Here is a 20,557-nt window from a genome sequence, read left to right as displayed (position 1 = left end):
GGAGTGAAATGAAGACTGAACAACAACATTGGATATTTACTGACTAAACGGTGTAAAAGCTTTACAAACAAGCTGCTGGAGACCAGCATTCAGTCTCTATTTCTATTCCCTGTCTCCTCAAGCTGGGCCACAGATGTAGGCTTTACTGTTAGTTTGAATTTACCCCAATATTATAATATTGCATAACCTACAATATTATAACATTTCATAACCTACACAATGTTATAAGTCCAGTGTTGTTTTGGCAGCATTGATTTTAGTTTTAGTCATAGTCTCTTGAATAGCTTTCATTTAGTTTTAGTCACATTTTAGTCACCTGGAATGTTTTAGTTTTTAGTCTAGTTTTAGTCGACTAAATGTCATAAGTTTTAGTCGACTAAATCTACAGTTGATTTATTTGACTAAAATGTATTGTGGCGGGCCTTGATGCCGTCACAATGACAGATTTTTGCTGAAAATAGCCAATCGCAGCATTGTGAGCTTGTATAAGAATTATGAAAGAATTATCCAATGTGGTACTTTTTTCTTTTTTTTGTTAACCCAAGAAAAGGAAATGAGCAGCTCCAAACGTTGCATCAAACATATGCACAGATATAAGAAGTGTCTTATATTATTAATATTGATCCTTTTCACAAGCAACAACTGTTGCTCCTTTAACGGAGTAATTAAAATAACCATGGCAGTTAAAATATCATTATTGAATCTGGAGCTTAGACAAACTATGTTGCTTATAACTTAAGTTGTCCATGGATATTCAGCCATTATACAGCATTGATAATTTCATTCGCCAGCTACTACACTTAGGACAACATTATCTTTAAATTATTGCCAGGATGTGTGTTGTGCACCTTCATGCTAGACAGATGATGACACACACATGGTCCCTGGAGGATGGACCCTACAGATCATATCACACACATGGTCCCTGGAGGATGGACCCTACAGATCATATCACACACATGGTCCCTGGAGGATGGACCCTACAGATCATATCACACACATGGTCCCTGGAGGATGGAGGATGGAGGATTAAGTGACTCCATGGCCTTTCCCTCTAGGTCAACTTTGTACCACTTTCAAAAGCTTTGGCTGCTTTTTATATTACATCGCATCGAGGGACTCCCTTTGATAATTAACCAGACCTACAAGCTGTCAATGTGTTGCGATGCAAAGCATTGTATGCTTATAGATCTGTGAGTGACACCTTTCAACTTGTTCTACTGAGTGCTTTCACCACAGTGAAGCGGATTTAACGTTGGGTATTTTGGCTGTCTTTTATGGTGTTAAAAGGGGCGTGGAACAATGCATAACAATGCAGACAATACAGACAATACCACTAATCACTATTTGAAATGCAGACACCTTTTATGCCAACCTTCATTTATAATTATAGTGTTAACTGTAATGGCATTTATGGCATGTTTCTATTCACTTGACTACTAACCGAGCCTTTCTGCAGTTCCTCACAGCTGGGATCAGTCTCCTTCGCCCCTCCTCTGATGTGTTGTATTTGTCCAGGTCCAACTCTTCCAGAACCTCCTCTGACATCTGCAGCATGACGGCCAGAGCTGAACACTGGGTCTCAGAAGGTTTCTCTGTTCTGTTCTCTGACTTCAGGAACTGTTGGATCTTCTGATGTAGTGAGTGGTCGTTCATCTCCATCAGACAGTTTGGGAACCACAGACCTAGACTAATAGAGTGATAATAGATTAGTACAGTAGGTAGATGCAGACTATTGATTATGTATTAATGCGTACCACGGTAAAGCTCGATAACTGTGGCGTAGCTACAAGGGGGTTGAACATCGAAAATAGCCGATCTGCAAGCTCACAAGTGTTGTGTCCTCGACGCGCTGTGATTCAATTCAGTTCAATTTTATTAAAGTGTCGACTCACAACAAGTTGTCTCAAGACATTTTACATGTAGAGCAGAGAACCAACATAGATCCCACCCTGAGCATTAAGACATTTGGAGACAGTGAGCTTGTAGATCAGCTATTTTCGGTGCGCAACCATGTTGTATGTCGAAGTAGCCTACAATACATTTGCCTTAAAGGGATATTACACGATCAATATCAAGCTTATTAATACATTCTCACCACAGCATTCATATTATATTCACATAATACAGTACATAATAAAACGATAGTTACGTATGTAACTACGGTTCTATGAGTCCCGAATGACCGCCAGAGGCGGTGCTTTAAGCACTGAATACGTCCCTTCGCGCATGCGCAGTCGAGTATTTTATACCAACAATGTCAATTTTGACCCCGTGATGACCCCCGGAGTAGTCTATATCTTCCGGCAGTCACCTGGGGCTCAGTCCCTACAGAATCTTCTCGCGAGAACATGAGGATTCTGAGTGACAAGAGTGCCTCTGGCGGTCATTCGGACTCATAGAACCGTAGTTACATACATAACTATCGTTCTATTTCGTCCCTGCTAACCGCCAGAGGCGGTGCTTTAAGCACTGAATGACTTATACCAGCCAAGTCACGAGGAATCCTGATTACAAACCTCAAAGGGTAGAACCGGAGGATTCGGGGAAGAGGACCACGTCCAATGGGTGGGGAGTGGCCACATTCACCCTGTAGAATCTTGAGAAAGTGCCTGCCGAAGCCCATTTGGCGGCGGCACAAATGTCCTCCAAGGGCACCCCTCTCATGGCAGCCCATGATGTGGAAATGCTCCTTGTAGAGTGGTACACCTGATGGTACGGGGAGGTTACTTACCTCATAGGCGTGGCTGATTGTGTCTACAATCCAGTGGGACAGGCGCTGCTTGGAGAGAGCGCCGCCTTTGTTCACACCACTATGGCAAAGGAATAGCTGCTCTGCCCGCCTGATGCGTGCAGTAGCTTCAATGTAGGCTCTCAGAGCCCGGACTGGGCACAACAGCTCCAGTTTGTCTGTCCCCTCTCCAGGTGGGGGGTTAAATCGAGCCAGCCTGATAGGCTGGTTGAGGTGAGCCTGCGACAGCACCTTCGGGAGGAATGCTATGTTTGGCCACAGCGTGACCCCCGAGCCGTCTGCGTTCCACCTCAGACATGAGTCACTGACTGACAGAGCGTGCAGTTCACTGACGCGCTTTGCCGATGTAATGGCCAGGAGAAGGGATGTCTTGTATGACGCCCACTTCACCTCGGCCTGTGCCAAGGGTTCGAAGGGAGGCCCGCATAGGGCGTCCAGTACCCGGTTAAGGTCCCATGACGGAGCTCTCGGAGCTCTCGGGGGATGCAACCTCCGAGCCCCTCTCAGGAAGAGGGACACCAGGTTGTGGCTCCCTACTGTGCGGTCGTTAATTGTCACATGGCGGCAGGATATTGCTGCCACGTAAACCTTCAAGGTAGAGGGGGACCGGCCCTTACCTAGTAGGGATTGCAGGAACTCCAGGATTTTGGGTACAGGGCAGTGTACTGGGTCTTCGCCCAGATCCCTACACCAGCTGGAAAACAGCTTCCACCTGTTGTCGTACTGTAGCCTGGTGGACGGCGCTCTGGCGTTCAGTATGGTGTGTCTCACCGGGCTGCTCAGCAGTGGCTCCGGCCCCTGAGCGGCCAGACGCACAGCTGGAGGCGTTGTGGGCATGGGTGCCAGATCCGGCCTCCCAGCTGCGACAGTAGGTCCCTCCTGTCGGGGAGGCGCCAAGGCGTTCCGTGACAGAGGCTGTGGAGCAGGGGGAACCATGTCCTCCCTGGCCAGAAAGGGGCCACCAGCAGGATGGTGTGACCCTCCTGAACGACCCTCTGGAGACCTGAGCGTACCAGAGGAAGTGGTGGAAATGCATAGAGCAGCTCCTGTGGCCAGGGGTGCGCCAGTGCGTCCAGGCCTAGAGGACTGACGGTTTCCGCTAGGGAAAACCAGCGAGGGCAGTGGGTTGACTCCCCTGAAGCGAAGAGGTCCACCTGTGCTCTCCCGAAGCGGGCCCAGATGGTGTGCACCACATCCGGATGGAGGCGCCATTCCCCTGACGGGGGCTTCTGGCGGGAGAGGAAGTCTGCGAGGTGGTTCCGCTCCCCTGGTATGTGCACCGCCCGTAGGCTGGTGAGACGGGGGGCCGCCAAGTCAGCAGGTCTGTGGACACCTCTAGTAGTCGTGCAGACTTGGTTCCGCCCTGGTGATTGATGTGGAATACGGTTGAGGTGTTGTCTGACCGTATGAGTATGTGCCTGCCTCTCAAGTATGGCAGGAAGCGTTGTAGGGCCAGGTGCACCGCACGTAGCTCCAGCACATTTATGTGGTCTCGGCGATCTTCCGCCGACCACTGGTTGCGAGCTGTCCTGCTCTGCCACACCGCACCCCAGCCCAGGAGGCAAGCGTCGGTGGTGACGATCTCCCTGCGAGAGGGAATGGACCCCATAGGGACCCCCCTCGACAGGTACACCCTGTCTCTCCATGGGGCTAGGGCGAGTAGACACTGTTGTGACACGGTTATCTTCTTGTGTCTGTGTCGCTCGGCATCCAACTGAAAACTGTTCAGCCACCTCTGCAGGGGGCGCAGTCGCAGCAAACCCAGGGGGACAACGGCCGCCACGGACGTCAGTTTGCCCAAGAGGCGGAGGAATGTGATGAGCGACAGCCGACTGCCTCTCCGGAACATGGGAAGAAACTTTATAATGTCGTCCACCCGGCGTGAGGACGGACAGGCTTTCATCGTTATGGTGTGTAACGCCAGACCAATAAATGTTGTGGTTTGGGATGGGATCAGGCAACTTTTTCCACATTTACCTTTAACCCCAGCCGGGCTGCATGGGACAGGAGACGTGCTGTGTCCTCGGCTACCAGCGCCTGGGATGGCGCACAGATCAGCCAGTCGTCGAGGTATGGAAGGATCTTGACGCCCTGCGATTGGAGAGGCGCCAGCGCCGCTGCCACACACCTCGTGAATACTCTCGGAGAGAGGGAGAGCCCGAACGGCAGAACTCTGAACTGCCAGTGGCGGCCTCGATAGGCAAACCGCAGGAACTGGCGGTGTTGCCGAGCAATGGGGACATGAAAATATGCGTCCTTTAGGTCCACTGATGTGAACCATTCCCTGTGGGCGATGGATTGCAGGACGTCCCTTGAGGTCAACATGTGGAACGGAATGACCTTCATGTATTTGTTTAGCACCCTCAGGTCTAAGACGGGGCGAAAACCGCCTGTCTTCTTTGGCACTAGGAAGTATGTTGAGTAGAACCCCCTGGGGTGCTCCCGGGGGTCTATTGCTTCGATGGCGCCCTTGGCCAGGAGGGTGGACAGCTCCTGGTCTAGGGCAAGGGCCTTTGCCGGGTCGGCTATAGTGGTCATTCTGACCCGGCCGGCTGTGGGGGGCCAGCGTCGGAACTGAAGCTTGTACCCGTGGGTTAAGGTGGCAAACACCCACGTGTCCGAAGCTTGAGCAGCCCAGTACCTGAGCTGCTGAGGTGTAAAGTATCCGACGGCCGGCCGCGTGGTCTCAGCGTCTGCCCCCCCGGCCCCTAGGGGCCCTGGGGGGGGGTCCGCCAGGGCCCGGGGCACGAAACTGCCTAGTAGAGGGCCGGCCAGGGTTATGGCCCTGCCTCTGTTCAGTCCACTGGGAAGTGCGCTGGCCCCAAGTGGGGGCCTGTGGCAGGCGAGCTCGGGTGGCGGCCGAGGGGCCTCTGATCCTGTTGGGAGGCCCCTCTGGGGGAGGCATGCGCTGTCGCCTCAGGCTTGACAGCTGCTCCTTGTCCTCCCTGGCCCGGATTGTGCGGTCCAGTGCTTCCCACGCAGCTGGGCCGAATATCGCTCCCGGCACCACTGGGAGGCCGCGCAGGGTTGCCCTGGTCTTCTCAGTCAGGTTGGCCTGAGAGAGCCAGACTTGGCGCCGCGCCTGAACGAGAGTGGACATCATCCGTCCCAGCTCTCTTGACATGAGGCCAAATGCCTCCAGTGATGCGTCGCAGAGGGTGTTGGCGTCTGCGGGCTCTGCGCTCGCGTTGTTCGCCTGCAGAGATGCAGAGAGGGCGAGCATGAGGTGTGACAGGGAGTTGGAGATCCTCCCGGCACGGGTTCCTGCATCATAAGCCCTTATGAGGAGGTCATCGGTGGTCCTGCACTGGGGTCGGGGGCACCTGGTGTCCTGCCGTAGCGCCTCGTCGGGGGCGACTACTAAGGAAGCGATGCAGGGCTCCACAGCCGGCATGCGCTGCAGGCCGACTCCTTCCGGGTTGTCCATGGCCGCGAGGGCACGCCCATCGGCAGAGAGACGAGAACAAGCCTTCGAGTCTCTCCAGCAAGTGTGAAGCTCCTTCAGAAAGTCCTCCGAGTGAGGAACGGTAAAGCTAGAGGGGGCTGGCTTGTTCTTGAAAAAACGGCTTGACGGGGCTGACTCCGCCTGCTGCGGTCCAGCCAGGCTCTGATGATCAAGAGCCATGTACAGGGCGGCCCTCATGGAGCCGCCAGCCGTCTCAGTCAGACCGGTCTGGGCTGATGAGTACGAGCCCTGCTCAGAGGCCTCGGAAGCCGCCTCTGCCCCATCCGCCTCACTTTCATCATAGTCATGGAAGTGGGTGGCTGAGGCCGCCAGGGACAGTGTGTCAGGGTCCTGACCCTCAGGGATCAGGTGTGGCATCGGCGGAGTGGGTGGTTCTACGTCCTCCGGCTGGATGTCGGGCTGACGGGCCATGAACATGGCCCTCATTAGGGCCAGGTCGGCAGACATCTGGTCGACCTTAGATGATAGCCTATGGTCAGGCCCCGCCCTTCTCTTGGAAGCAGGGGTCGAGGTAGCAGGTGTGGTGGATCGATGCTTGGAAGCCCTGGTCTGGCGTTGAGTTAGCATGCCCAATGGGGGGAGCTCACCTTCCACCTTCTCCACCTGTGCCAACCTGGCTATCCTCACCTCCCGGGGCATGATGGTGCAGTTCATGCATGGGTTGTCGCCGAGTGCCTCCCTCAGATGTTGGGGGCCAAGACACCCAGGGCAGAGGTCATGCCCATCCTCTGGCCGCAGAGGAGCCTGGCAGGAGGTGGACAGGTGGTGGCGGGGTTCGTCCATCGGTAACCCGCAGATGTAGCCCAGAGCGCGGACGCTAGTGGTTGCTAGGGGTGGAGCCGTATGCTGGAGGGAGGGAGCGCGGACGCTGCCTGTGCCAGCAGAGGCTACTGTTGGCTGTGCTAAAGGCCGCTTAGCTGGAGGAAGGGGGCGCGCACGCCACCTATGCCGGCTAAGGGGTGCTTTAACAGCGATAGAACAGTGTATATAATATATAATTATATATAATATATAATAATAATACAATATATATAATATATAATTATATACAGTATATAATAATAATATAATATATATAATTATATATAGTATATAATAATAATACAACATATAGTTACATATATCTAATTTAACAAACAACAACCTATAAAGAGGCAGTGACTCTATGCCGAAATTAAAGTACACTCTTGAAAACAGTGACGACCAAATCAGTCAAGCTAATTCACATACTGAAGTACCCTCCAGATACGCCAAACTTAAACTATAAGCTTAATAGTATAGCATTAAATAAGTACACTACAGTACACAGAATGAGTGTTACTCGAGTTGCACCGTGCTGTGGCGTGCCGCGTCGCAGACACGGGCTAAACAGAAAATAAACAAACAATAAGCAATGTCGGCTGACGTGCTGGGAGCGGGCAGCGCTATGCTTGCCGTCACTAGCACTGCAGCATAGCATACAATTCAATTAAATTCATGCATGGGAATCAAACAGTGTAAGCTGGCAAAGAGACCCGAACTTATCCGTTCAGCTTTGACCAGTGCTGAACGGGACGCTATCAGGTCACCGATCGTAGCACGCAACCGTGTGTGTGGCAGGGAAGCAGCGTGCACGCAGCCTATGCGCACAGGGGTTGTTTGCTTACCTTTGTTAGTTCGTTCCCACGGGGAAAAGAAGATGTAAAGTCGATGATAAGAGTCGCAGTTCCTGGAGGGCGAACGCGCGCGTCGCTACTCCGACCAATAATGGTCACGGGACTACCAGCGACTCAATAGTTCTGTAACAATGCAGTTCAATTCTGCTGTAGAACTCTGTACTGTGTACAACTTGCGCAGCGAGAAGAAATTAGGGACTGAGCCCCAGGTGACTGCCGGAAGATATAGACTACTCCGGGGGTCATCACGGGGTCAAAATTTACATTGTTGGTATAAAATACTCGACTGCGCATGCGCGAAGGGACGTATTCAGTGCTTAAAGCACCGCCTCTGGCGGTTAGCAGGGACGAAATAGAACAGAAGTGATCAAAATAAATGTGGTAAATGTATCTTACTTTAGAACTTCCAGTCTACAGTGTGGGCTCTTCAGTGAAGCACAGAGTCCTGAGTCCTGCAGGTCGATTTCACTGAGGTCCAATTCTCTCAAATGGGAAGGATTAGAGCCGAGAGCTGAAGACACATCTTCAACGTCTGTCTTTCTGAGTTTACAGCCAGCAAGTCTGTGAATGATGATTAAATAAGAGATTATCTTAATAATCTTTAATAATAACAATTATTTGAACTGAGGACCCAATACCCTGACAAGGAAGAATTGTAGGCATTTCCTTTAGTTTGACTCGGCTGCACAGATACATGTTGTGTTTGAGTCTTCCGTAATATTCCCCAATTTACCAAATTGGTTTTAAAAATGTTTTAAAAGTCATTAAATTGTACCTTTAGAAATATGCAGATACTAGTCTGTATACACTTAAACTGTATGTTGGTGTGTTTACTGTTGAGTGAGAAACCACACTAGTTGCACATTAAGCTAATCATCTGGGGACCCGCTTGGGGGTCCAGACCCTCAGTTTGGGAACCACAGGCCTAGACTAATATAATGATATTTGATTGGTACAGTAGGTAGATGCAGGATATTGATTATGTGTTGATCTGTTGCGTACCTCGGTAAAGCTTGATAACTGGCGTAGCTACAACGGGTCGCACATATAAAATAGACAATCTACAAGCTCACAAGCGTTGCGTCATCGACGCGTTCAACTTGTGAGCTCAGCTGTTTATGATGTGTAATCCAGTTGTATGACGAAGTAGCTCAGACGTTTATACATTTGCCTCAAAGGATTACACTTTCAAACATATTTTGAAAGTGGCCCATAAGCTTGGGTTACCTGCATGATATCAAGCTTATAAATATTCTCACCACAGTAATCATATATATATTCACATAATACAGTGCATAATAAAACAGAAGTGATCAAAATAAATGTGGTAAATGTATCTTACTTTAGAACTTCCAGTCTACAGTGTGGGCTCTTCAGTGAAGCACAGAGTCCTGAGTCCTGCAGGTCGTTTTCACTGAGGTCCAATTCTCTCAAATGGGAAGGATTAGAGCTGAGAGCTGAAGACACATCTTCAACGTCTGTCTTTCTGAGTTTACAGCCAGCAAGTCTGTGAATGCAGATTAAAAAAGATATTATAAAAACAAAAGATACCTAAACAATTATTTGAACTGAGGACCCAATAACCTGACAAGCAAGAATTGTAGGCATTTCATTTAGTTTGACTCGGCTGCACAGATACATGTTGTGTTTGCGTCTTCCGTAATATTCGCCAATTTACCAAATTAGTTTTAAAAATATTTTAAAAGTCATTACATTGAAATGTGCAGATACTATTCTGTATACACTTAAACTGTATGTTGGTGTGTTTACTGTTGAGTGAGAAACCACACTAGTTGCACATTAAGCTAATCATCTGGGGACCCCCTTGGGGGTCCAGGCCCTCAGTTTGGGAACCACAGGCCTAGACTATTATAATGATATTTGATTGGTACAGTAGGTAGATGCAGGATATTGATTATGTGTTGATCTGTTGCGTACCTCGGTAAAGCTTGATAACTGTGGCGTAGCTACAACGGGTCGCACGTATAAAATAGACAATCATACGAGCTCACAAGCGTTGCGTCCTCGACGCGTTCAACTTGTGAGCTCAGCTGTTTATGGTGTGTAATCCAGTTGTATGATGAAGTAGCTCAGAAGTTTATACATTTGCCTTAAAGGATAACACTTTCAAACATATTTTGAAAGTGGCCCATAAGCTTGGGTTACCTGCATGATATCAAGCTTATAAATATTCTCACCACAGCAATCATATTATATTCACATAATACAGTGCATAATAAACAGAAGTGATTAAAATGAATGTGGTAAATGTATCTTACTTTAGAACTTCCAGTCTACAGTGTGGGCTCTTCAGTGAAGCACAGAGCAGCTCCACTAGTCCTGAGTCCTGCAGGTCGTTTTCACTGAGGTCCAATTCTCTCAAATGGGAAGGATTAGAGCTGAGAGCTGAAGACACAACTTCAACGTCTGTCTTTCTGAGTTTACAGCCAACAAGTCTGTGAATGCAGATTAAATAAGAGATTATAAAAACAAATGATACCTAGTTCACTGTCATTGAAATTAACTAAAACATCTCCTATCTAGTTATCCAGAGATATAGACACCACTTGACAACACAGAATGACTGTACGGTCTGTACAGAGGAAGATTTTGAAATCAAAGACTTCAACCAGCAGTTGAAGGAGTGAAATGAAGACTGAACAACAACATTGCATATTTACTGCCTAAACGGTGTAAAAGCTTTACAAACAAGCTGCTGGAGACCAGCATTCAGTCTCTATTTCTATTCCCTGTCTCCTCAAGCTGGGCCACAGATGTAGGCTTTACTGTTAGTTTGAATGTACCCCAATATTATATTATTGCATAACCTACAATATTATAACATTTCATAACCTACACAATGTTATAAGTCCAGTGTTGTTTTGGCAGCATTGATTTTAGTCTTAGTCATAGTCTCTTGAATAGCTTTCATTTAGTTTTAGTCACATTTTAGTCACCTGGAATGTTTTAGTTTTCTAAATGTCATAAGATTTTAGTCGACTAATTCTACAGTTGATTTACTCGACTAAAATGTATTGTGGCGGGCCTTGATGCCGTCATAATGACTGATATTTGCTGAAAATAGTCGATCTACAAGCTCACAACAGGTCGCAGCATTGTGAGCTTGTATAAGAATTAGGAAAGAATTATCCAATGTGGTACTTTTGTCTTTTCTTTTTTGTTAACCCAAGAAAAGTAAATGAGCAGCTCCAAACGTTGCATCAAACATATGGACTCTAGGATGTTTCTATTCACTCGACTACTAACCTAGCCTTTCTGCAGTTCCTCACAGCTGGGATCAGTCTCCTTCGCCCCTCCTCTGATGTGTTGTATTTGTCCAGGTCCAACTCTTCCAGAACCTCCTCTGACATCTGCAGCATGACGGCCAGAGCTGAACACTGGGTCTCAGAAAGTTTCTCTGTTCTGTTCTCTGACTTCAGGAACTGTTGGATCTCCTGATGTAATGATTGGTCGTTCATCTCCATCAGACAGTGGAAGATGTTGATACATCTGTCAGGAGAGACATCATCACGAGTTAACATCTCCTTCAGGTTCTGGATGGCTTTCTGGATCTCTTCTGGACTGTTCTCTCTCTGACCCAGCAGGCCTCCTAACAGACTTTTCTTTGTCTGACCCAGCAGGCCTCCTAACAGACTTTGGTTGGACTCCAGTGAGAGGCCATGAAGGAACCGAACAAGTAGGTCCAGGTGGCCATTTTTACTCTTCAGGGATTTTTCCATAGCAGCTTTCAGGAAGTCGGAGAGGGAGCTCTTACCTCTGTATTTTTCATCTTCCAGGAATGTCTTCAGTACCTTCATGTTCTTCTGTGTGAAACAGTGGTACAGGTAGACTGCAGCCATAAACTCCTGGATGCTCAGATGAACAAAGCTGTAGACCTTTTTCTGAAACAGCACACTCTCTGTTTTGAAGATCTGTGTGCACACTCCTGAGTACAGCGAGGCGTCTTTCACATCAAGACCACACTCTTCCAGGTCTTCTTGGTAGAACATGATGCTACTTTTCTTCAGATGTCGAAATGCCAGCATGCCCAGGTTCAGAAGAACTTTCCTGTCAGTCTTAGTGAGCTGCTGTTGAGTCCTTTTTTTCTTTTCTTTTTTTTTCACATTATGAGTCTCATCATACTTCTGCTTCTTCCTGTTTGTCAGAGCCAACAGGAAGTGGCAGCACATCTCAGTCAGGGTCTTGGGCAGCTGTCCAATGGTGGTGTGTGTCCTCAACATGTCCAGCAGAACGGTAGCAATGATCCAACAGAAGAGTGGGATGTAACACATGATGTGGAGGCTCCTCGATGTCTTCAAGTGTGAGAGAACTCTGTCGGCCAGCTTCTCTTCACTGAATCTCTTCCTGAAGTACTTCTCCTTCTGGGGGTCTGTGAACCCTCGCACTTCTGTCACCATGTCAACACATGCAGGAGGGATCCGATTGGCTGCTGCAGGTCTGGTGGTTATCCAGAGGAGGGCCGAGGGGAGCAGATTCCTCTTGATGAGGTTCGTCAACAGAGCATCCACCGATGATGTCACTGTGACATCAGAGATGATTTCATTTGTGTCAAAGTGCAACGGAGACCTGCTTTCATCGAGGCCATCGAAGATGAAGCAAACTTTCCAGGCAGCGAGCTGCTCTGCTGTGACCTTCTTTAATGTTGGGTGGAAATCATGGATCAGGTTGAGAAGGCTGTACTGCTTATCTCTGACCAAGTTCAGCTCCCGGAATGAAAAGGGAACCACGAGATCTATATCTTGGTTCTCCAAACCTCTTGCCCAGTCCAGAAGAAACTTGCGCACAGAGAATGTTTTTCCAATGCCAGCGATGCCTTCGGTCAGAACGCTCGTGCTGGGTGTCTTTCTGCCAGGGAGGAGGATCTTAAAGATTTCACAGCAGTTGATTGCATCGTCATGGAAGGTCTTCATGTTGGAAGCTGTTTCAAGCTGTATCACCTCATGTTGGCGATTAACCCCTTCACTCTCTCCCACTGAGATGTAGAGCTCTGAGTAGGTGCCGGTGACGGAGGTTCCAGACTCTTCCGTCATGTCGTCTTTCACTTCATCAAGACTGTTCACACTGTCCTTATAATCGTTCAAAATACTGACATCTGAAATGAGAAGAACATTTATGTTTTAAACATTGAGGTTAATTTATAACTTTACATGTATACAGCACACATTAATATTAAATACCTCCAGAAACTATGCAATTTGTTCAGAAAAACAGGCAAAAGTAACAACACAAGATCAGTTGTTTTTGTCCAGCTGTTGAGTTGATAGTTGTTCAGCTTCATTATATGCACTTGGATATAATTGATACAGACAATAATTATTTTAACATTTAGTCTATGATTTCAATTTATAAGCATGCATTTTCAATGAGTGCACATTCTTACTTTGTCCACCTGTGTTTTGACTGGGTGTCTTCAGTCCAGTTGTGGTTTGACTGGGTGTCTTCAGTCCAGGTGTTGTTTGACTGGGTGTGGTGAGTCCAGGTGTGGTATGACTGCAGTGCCAGAGACACACACACACACACACACACACACACACACACACACACACACACGTGTCAACATATGCACGTGAAACCTGGTATATTCTTCGTCGTACAACATGGTGTTGAATGCTGAAAATAGCAGATTTACAAGCTCACAACGTGTCACGTCCACCACACGTTGTGAGCAGCTAGTTTCAGCACATGGAAATATGCAGGCTGAGCCGTTTAGAAACTTTCCCCTTCACAATAAAAGCACATCAGCTTTCACATTCATTCCATATAAAGGAAGAGTGGGCACGTGGGCACCTCAGTGTTACATATCCTTATTGGCCATTAGGTTGAACATGCCCATGCAGAAGGGTGGGCACCTCCGTGTTAAATATCCTTATTGGCCATTAGGTTGAACATGCCCATTTCTGTTTCATATAGCCAAATGATAATAAAGAAAATGCACTATAGGTTAATTCATTATAATAATGTCCTATAGAATGTGTGTGAGTGAGAAATATTCCATGTTATGTGCTTAATTTAAGGCATTTATGCTTTAGCCAAGAAAACCTTTGCTAGCCATGGTGATAAGGTCATACAAAGAAAAAGTTGGTGCTACCTAATTTGTGGTGGCGCTACCAACTGAAAAGGTAGGTGGCACCAGTGCTACCTGTGAAAAGTTAGTCTGGAGCCCTGACTGTAACAGTTATCTCCTTAAAGGCCCAATGTCACGCCCCTCGGGGGATAAGAACGGCTATCCAACAATGCTATCATGATGACGACGTCATAGTGCCGATTAACTTTCCCCATCGACTTCTATGCGGGCTCGCCGGGCTTGGTGGCAGTAGTAGCATAGCAACTTATGCTACTATTTTGGTGTCACATTTAGCTTCATACTGGGTGAAAGTCTCATTCAAAAAAATTAGCTCGGAAATCTTAGTTACAATGACATTGAGTTGACATGTTTTTTGTTTTAGGGTAACTGTTGCATAATCGCAATTTCGCACTCGAGTCCCATGCCCCGGCCATCTAGCTCTCTGTCTCCCCCGCTGACATGCCCTCAACCACGGCTAAGTTCAGCCTGCTGCGGAGCCCTGCTCACAGGTTGAGTAGCGGCACTGCACCGGGCTAAAATGCATATCAGTCTTCAAATATCCTATGTACCACAACATTGTTCAAGTACGTGTGTTTATGCTTATTCATTGTAATAATCAATATCGCTATGATGGTTTATCGCCGCGCATGTAGTCTAGCCCGTCTCAGATGCCCCCTCTCACCGCCGGGGCACTGAGCCTAGTCTTCTGGTCATGCAGGCTGCAGTGCAGGCTGTTCATAGCACACACACAGCATGCAGTGAACTGGGCTGTTGCCGCAGCTCGCTTGGTCTTCAACCAGCCAAAATTCTCACATGTCTCCCCCCTGCTCCGCTCCCTCCACTGGCTCCCGGTCGCTGCCCGCACAGAATACAAAACTCTGATGCTGGCATTCAAAGCAACCAAAGGTATGGCTCCCCCATATCTTGCAAGTATGATTGAACCCTACAAACCCTCCCGCACACTCAGATCAGCCAACGCAGGGAAGCTGGAAGTACCCTCACTAAAAACGCCGGGACACCGCTCCACACGTCCCAAACTCTTCTCCCTTCTGGCTCCAAAACTGTGGAATGCACTTCCCATTGCAGTCAGAACTGCAGCATCACTCCCAATCTTCCGCCGTAGTCTGAAAACCCACCTTTTCAGACTCCATCATGGCCCATAGCACTTACCCTACCCCCTTAGATATCATTTCTGTAGACTTAGATAGCATTTGATACAGACTTATAGCATGTTATGTAGAATTGCATTGTATATAGTCATAGCACGCCATAGTACATATGTATAGCATATTAGTATATATGTATAGTTTATATGTATAGTTTCATTATAGATATTCCACTGTTACTTTCTTAGCTTACGCATGTTTCATGATAAATGCTTTTATGTGATGTATTCCCATGCTTTTGTTCTTGCTTAATGTAAATCGCTCTGGATTAAGAGCGTCTGCTAAATGCCTAAATTGTAAATTGTGTGTGTGTGAGAGAGAGAGAGAGAGAGAGAGAGAGAGAGAGAGAGAGAGAGAGAGAGAGAGAAAGAGAGCCCCCCTCCCCACTCGGCTCGGACAACCAGGTGATAGCGATATTGATTATTACAATGAATACAAACAAACACACTATAGTTCACTTGAACAATGTTGTGGTAACTGACTACGGTATTACAGTGGGTGTACAGTCAGCCTGCGGCTGAGAGGGGAAGAAAGAAAGGGAAGAGAACAGTAGTCGCGCTGCGGGGCTCAGGGCTCTACTCAGAGCGGGCAGACAGGGTTGTTGGTGGCCGGGGGAACGTGGGACTCGAGTCCGAAATTTGCACTTGTGCTGCAGTTCCCCTAAAAAACCCACGCCAACCTCAATTGCATTCTTTCGGGCGGGAGTTTCGGGCGAAAAAATATATTTTTTCAATTACATTTATAACCAATATGACGCTAAATGTACCGTCAAAAACGCTAGCCTGACCTAGTAGCCACTTGTTGCTAGCGCCGTAGCCCATCGCGAACGCTTTCAAACTGTTTTCAGTCAGACCACGTGATGTACTGTACCACCCATATTAATTTTGGGGCATGTCATTGGACCGTTAACACATTCCGACCAGGATTACTGCATGTTTTGCCTACCCTAGGACACGGGGAGAACATGTGAGGGTACCTACCCTAGGGGACACGGGGAGAACATGTGAGGGTACCTAGCCTAGGGGACACGGGGAGAACATGTGAGGATACTGTGGGGTCTCGCTAGCGACACCCCGCGATGGTAAGTGCGTTGCCAGGGCAACCAGACACGCTGTCAGACAGACGACGCCTCGGGCAGCTAGGCCCGCCCTCGGCCTCGTAGTAGGGAATGTCTACGTGCCAAACCTCCTCCTCCGCGAGATTGAGACGATGGAACGACCACACCCAAATCAGCCATTGGCCACACCCGCAGTATAAAAGGAAGATTCAGTTCTGAGTCTGACAGCGGCTGGTTCACACACACGCTCACGGAGGCACGCACAGCAAATACCGTCGGGGGCTAAGAAGACACACACACTTCCACCACCACCCATTCATGTGTGTGTATATTCCTGCATGTGTTGACTGTCACTCTCCTCTCACCACAGGCTCTTAGGAACGCTCCAGGAAACGACAGAGCGACAGAGACTATCGGACTGTACGATTAAAACAATAAAGGAACAGGAGTTCCATTTCCACACATCTCGCTGCGGGAGGAAGGCAGCCCCGCCACAGCGACGGTGACGCTGAAACCTCTATAATAAAGGTCGTAAAGAAACCTGTTATTATCAATATTATATTGAGCACTGTCTGGCATACAGTCGCTCATTTGATTTGCCGAGAACGGCCTGAAGATTTATGCTCTATCGGAGCTGAACCCCCGCTATCGGGAGAGAAGACCCGCTACAGTTAAAGATAAAGACTGATGACGTCACCCGAAGCAAGGGAACCCCGCCCCGTCTTATCGTGTTAAACAGAGCCCTCCAGTGAGGAGCGTGCTATCAGAGACTGTATATACTGAATTTAAATCTAATGCTCTGTTCTCATCCTCCTCCTCCAGGCTGAGGAAAACGCCTGTGGAACAGACATTTGTGTGGAATATAATTTGCCCAGAAACCTACTGGGGGTTTCTCCTTCTGCCTGTAATATAATTTCCTTGTTGATGAAATAAAATGCTGTTGAAACTGCTGCAATTCCCTGTCCCGCCTGGTCCTTGGTCACAGAGATTCCACAGTACCTACCCTAGGGACACGGGGAGAACATGTGAGGGTACCTACCCTAGGGACACGGGGAGAACATGTGAGGGTACCTACCCTAGGGGTCACTGGGAGAACATGTGAGGGTACCTACCCTAGGGTACACGGGGAGAACATGTGAGGGTACCAACCCTAGGGGACACGGGGAGAACATGTGAGGGTACCTACCCTAGGGGAAACAGGAGAACATACAAACTCGCCCACAGCGGGAATCGAAGCCAGGATCTTCTAGCTGTGAGGCGACAACACTACAGACTGTGCCACCTCTTGTTTTATTTTTGATAAAGATTTTAAAACTCTCTTCTTCCAAATTCCAATCATCGCCACGGTCAAATCCTACCTCCCCTAAAAACAGCTGGAGATGGTTATCCATGCTTTGATTTCATCAAGAATAGATTATTGCAACTCTTTGTATATTGGCATCGACCAGGCATCACTCAGGCGTTTACAGCTAGTGCAGAACACAGCTGCCCGCCATCTCACCGTCAGTATAAAATATGTTATAGTGTATATTGTATAGTGTTATAGTGTATATTGTATAGTGTTACAGTGTTATAGTGTTGTATATATTTATAGGAGGGTTGACATACTGTGAATCAGGAGGTCCAGGTTCGTTACTGAAGTCAGGAGGATTTCCTGGTTTAGACCAGTCACTCTTCACAGACAGAAGGCTGGGAGTTGGAGACTCTGCTCTGTGGTGGACACTTCTGGAATCATACAGACAGAAAAAACAATACATAAACAATAGAGACAGTGAATAATACTACTAGAAATAATACTAAGTAAATAACAGACAGTAATTAGCATAACACTAGCTTGTATTCCATGTAGTACAAACGGTGCAATGGAATGATTTGCCCAAGGAGATAAAGACAACACACTTAAAACACTTAGGCCCTCATTTATCAATCGAGTGTAAAATCTGCCACAGATTCGAGTGCAGGTTTCGTAGTACACCCACGTCGCCACGGCATTTATAAAGTGATCGCAAACAGCTGATCCTTCCTTAATTTCGTCCTGACGTTAATAAATGTGACGGCTGAAATCTATCTGGCACGCCCTATGAAATCAAGCCTCGCCCTCGTTTTTGCGACATGAACAATCACAATACGACGGCTGGTAAGTTTGGTAACCAGGGTTACAGGAAAAAATACGTTTCTCCCGTGCCTTGCTGCCCACACCCCCCTCTCGACACACACACACACACACACACACACGAGACACACAAGAACGAACACCTGCATGAATTAAATAAAGTTGTAGGCCTAGCTGTCTATTTCCCTCTCACCTCGCTTGCCTTGCTGTCATGTCCACGCATGCACGCATATACAATTATACATGACACATCGACATCGCATCGCCATGAATGGAATTAGGCTGGCCTATATTAATTTTACCCATTCGTGCGCAGTGCACGGCGAAGACTGCGCACTGCTGTGATATTAAAGTCCTGTAGGTGACTGCCGACATGATAGCCTAGCTCTCTCATGCACACAGACGCACGCACGCACACGCAACTTGCAACTTGTTGTATCTTAAATAAATAAACCTGCATGAATTAAATAAAGCTGTAGGTCTGTTTCTCCTCTCGCTTCGCTTCCCCCTTGCTGCCCGCCTCACCCCCCCCCCCCGCACGCACGCTGACGCACATATCGCAATTTGCAAGCAACTGTCACTGTGTGTTGTTAGTTGTACAGTTATATTAAATTATTAAAGTATTTTTAATTTAATATACAACAAGATCTATTAGTGAACGAAAACCTGAACCTGTGAACCATGAATTAAATAACAAATAGGCGCGCGCACGCACGCACGCACGCACGCACGCACGCACGCACACACACACACACACACACACACACACACACACACACACACACACACACACACACACACACACACACACACACACACACACACACACACACACACACACACACACACACACACACACACACACACACACACACACACACACACACACACACACACACACACACACACACACACACACACACACACACACACACACACACACACACACACACACACACACGCACACACGCTGCTGTTTTGCATAGGTGCTGCTCCTCGATCCTGATCCTGTCCTGTCTGCCTGTCTGTCTGTCCGTGACACCGTGATCAACTGACCATGCACGTTCGACAGTCTATTTAGATTGCCTCACAGTCGCTAGTCGCTGCAGTGGATAGGCTGTCAACTCAACTCAACTGTCAATATATGAATGTGCAGCTAAAACCGTAGCCCATGTGGCTGGCACTGGAGGAGTGGTGGTGGTGGGCTGGCTGGGTAGCCTACATCTCCGATGCGGTTCCCACTTGCGCTGGCGGTACATTTGGCATTCGAGCGACGCTTCGGGTTTATTAAACGAGGAGGAGATTGCACATGTAACTCCAGAAAGACATCGGCCTACTGTAGATTAGGCTACAGTATATAGGCTACCCATGCATGTTGGGACTCTCCGCAGCTGCAGGCAGCACTGCACTATAGGCTATACTTTCCAACGTCATGGAAATATTCCAGCACAGACAGCCCAAATCCTCGCATGTACTGTATACGCTCATGCAAAACACTGTTTAAATGGCTTAAATCAAGTGCGATTTTAATTGTAAAGTTGGAAAGCTCCTATAAATTTAATATGACACAAAGACACATCTTGTAGGTCCATTCCTTTTTCTTTTTCTTTTTTTACATGTAGCCCATATACATACAGTTTTATATTAACATTTTAGGAGTGAATACATATGTTTCGATGCCTTTGGCAGCCTCTCAGCTGGTCAAACAATGCTGCTCCGCCGTTCTGCGACAGAAAAACATGCGTACGCCAGCTGAGGAGCAAACGTGGAAATTGAACGTTGTCACGTTCAATTTCAAGCTTTGGCGGAAATGGTAAATGTCAAAAATGTCGGTAATTTCGGCGTGCACCCATATTTTGGCGTACGCACGGTTGATAAATGAGGGCCTTAAAACTTAGGTCAGGATTGAGATGGCGTTTTTAGAATCCTGAATGGGTCTGTTGAATTGAGCAATTTTAACAGTTATCTCTTTCACACATTCCGACTAGGATTACTGCATGTTTTTGTGAGGCTACCTACCCTAGGGGTCACGGGGAGAACATGTGAGGGTACCTACCCTAGGGGACACGGGGAGAACATGTGAGGGTACCTACCCTAGGGGACACGGGGAGAACATGTGAGGGTACCTACCCTAGGGGTCACAGGGAGAACATGTGAGGGTACCTACCCTAGGGGTCACAGGGAGAACATGTGAGGGTACCTACCCTAGGGGACACGGGAGAACATGTGAGGGTACTATACCCTAGGGGAAACGGGGAGAACA

General features: G+C 47.8%; 1 protein-coding gene across 1 annotated transcript in view; it reads right to left on the bottom strand.

Annotated features, from left to right (window-relative positions):
• Positions 1–20,557, bottom strand: part of LOC308315167 (uncharacterized protein) — a 62,260-nt gene that overhangs the window by 18,629 nt on the left and 23,074 nt on the right. Inside the window, exons 10-16 of the mRNA XM_080763007.1 lie at positions 17,790–17,906; positions 13,275–13,384; positions 11,141–12,986; positions 10,153–10,329; positions 9,216–9,380; positions 8,270–8,434; positions 1,445–1,690 (exon numbers count right to left, since the gene is read on the bottom strand). Coding sequence (XP_080619133.1) covers positions 1,445–1,690; positions 8,270–8,434; positions 9,216–9,380; positions 10,153–10,329; positions 11,141–12,986; positions 13,275–13,384; positions 17,790–17,906 — 2,826 coding nt within the window. The remainder of the gene's footprint in view (positions 1–1,444; positions 1,691–8,269; positions 8,435–9,215; positions 9,381–10,152; positions 10,330–11,140; positions 12,987–13,274; positions 13,385–17,789; positions 17,907–20,557) is intronic.

Source organism: Protomyctophum bolini, assembly GCF_963924005.1.
Source record: "Protomyctophum bolini genome assembly, chromosome: 5".
Classification (NCBI taxonomy): domain Eukaryota; kingdom Metazoa; phylum Chordata; class Actinopteri; order Myctophiformes; family Myctophidae; genus Protomyctophum; species Protomyctophum bolini.
The sequence above is the reverse complement of the archived record's forward strand: the minus strand, read 5'-3'. Positions and strand labels throughout refer to the sequence as shown.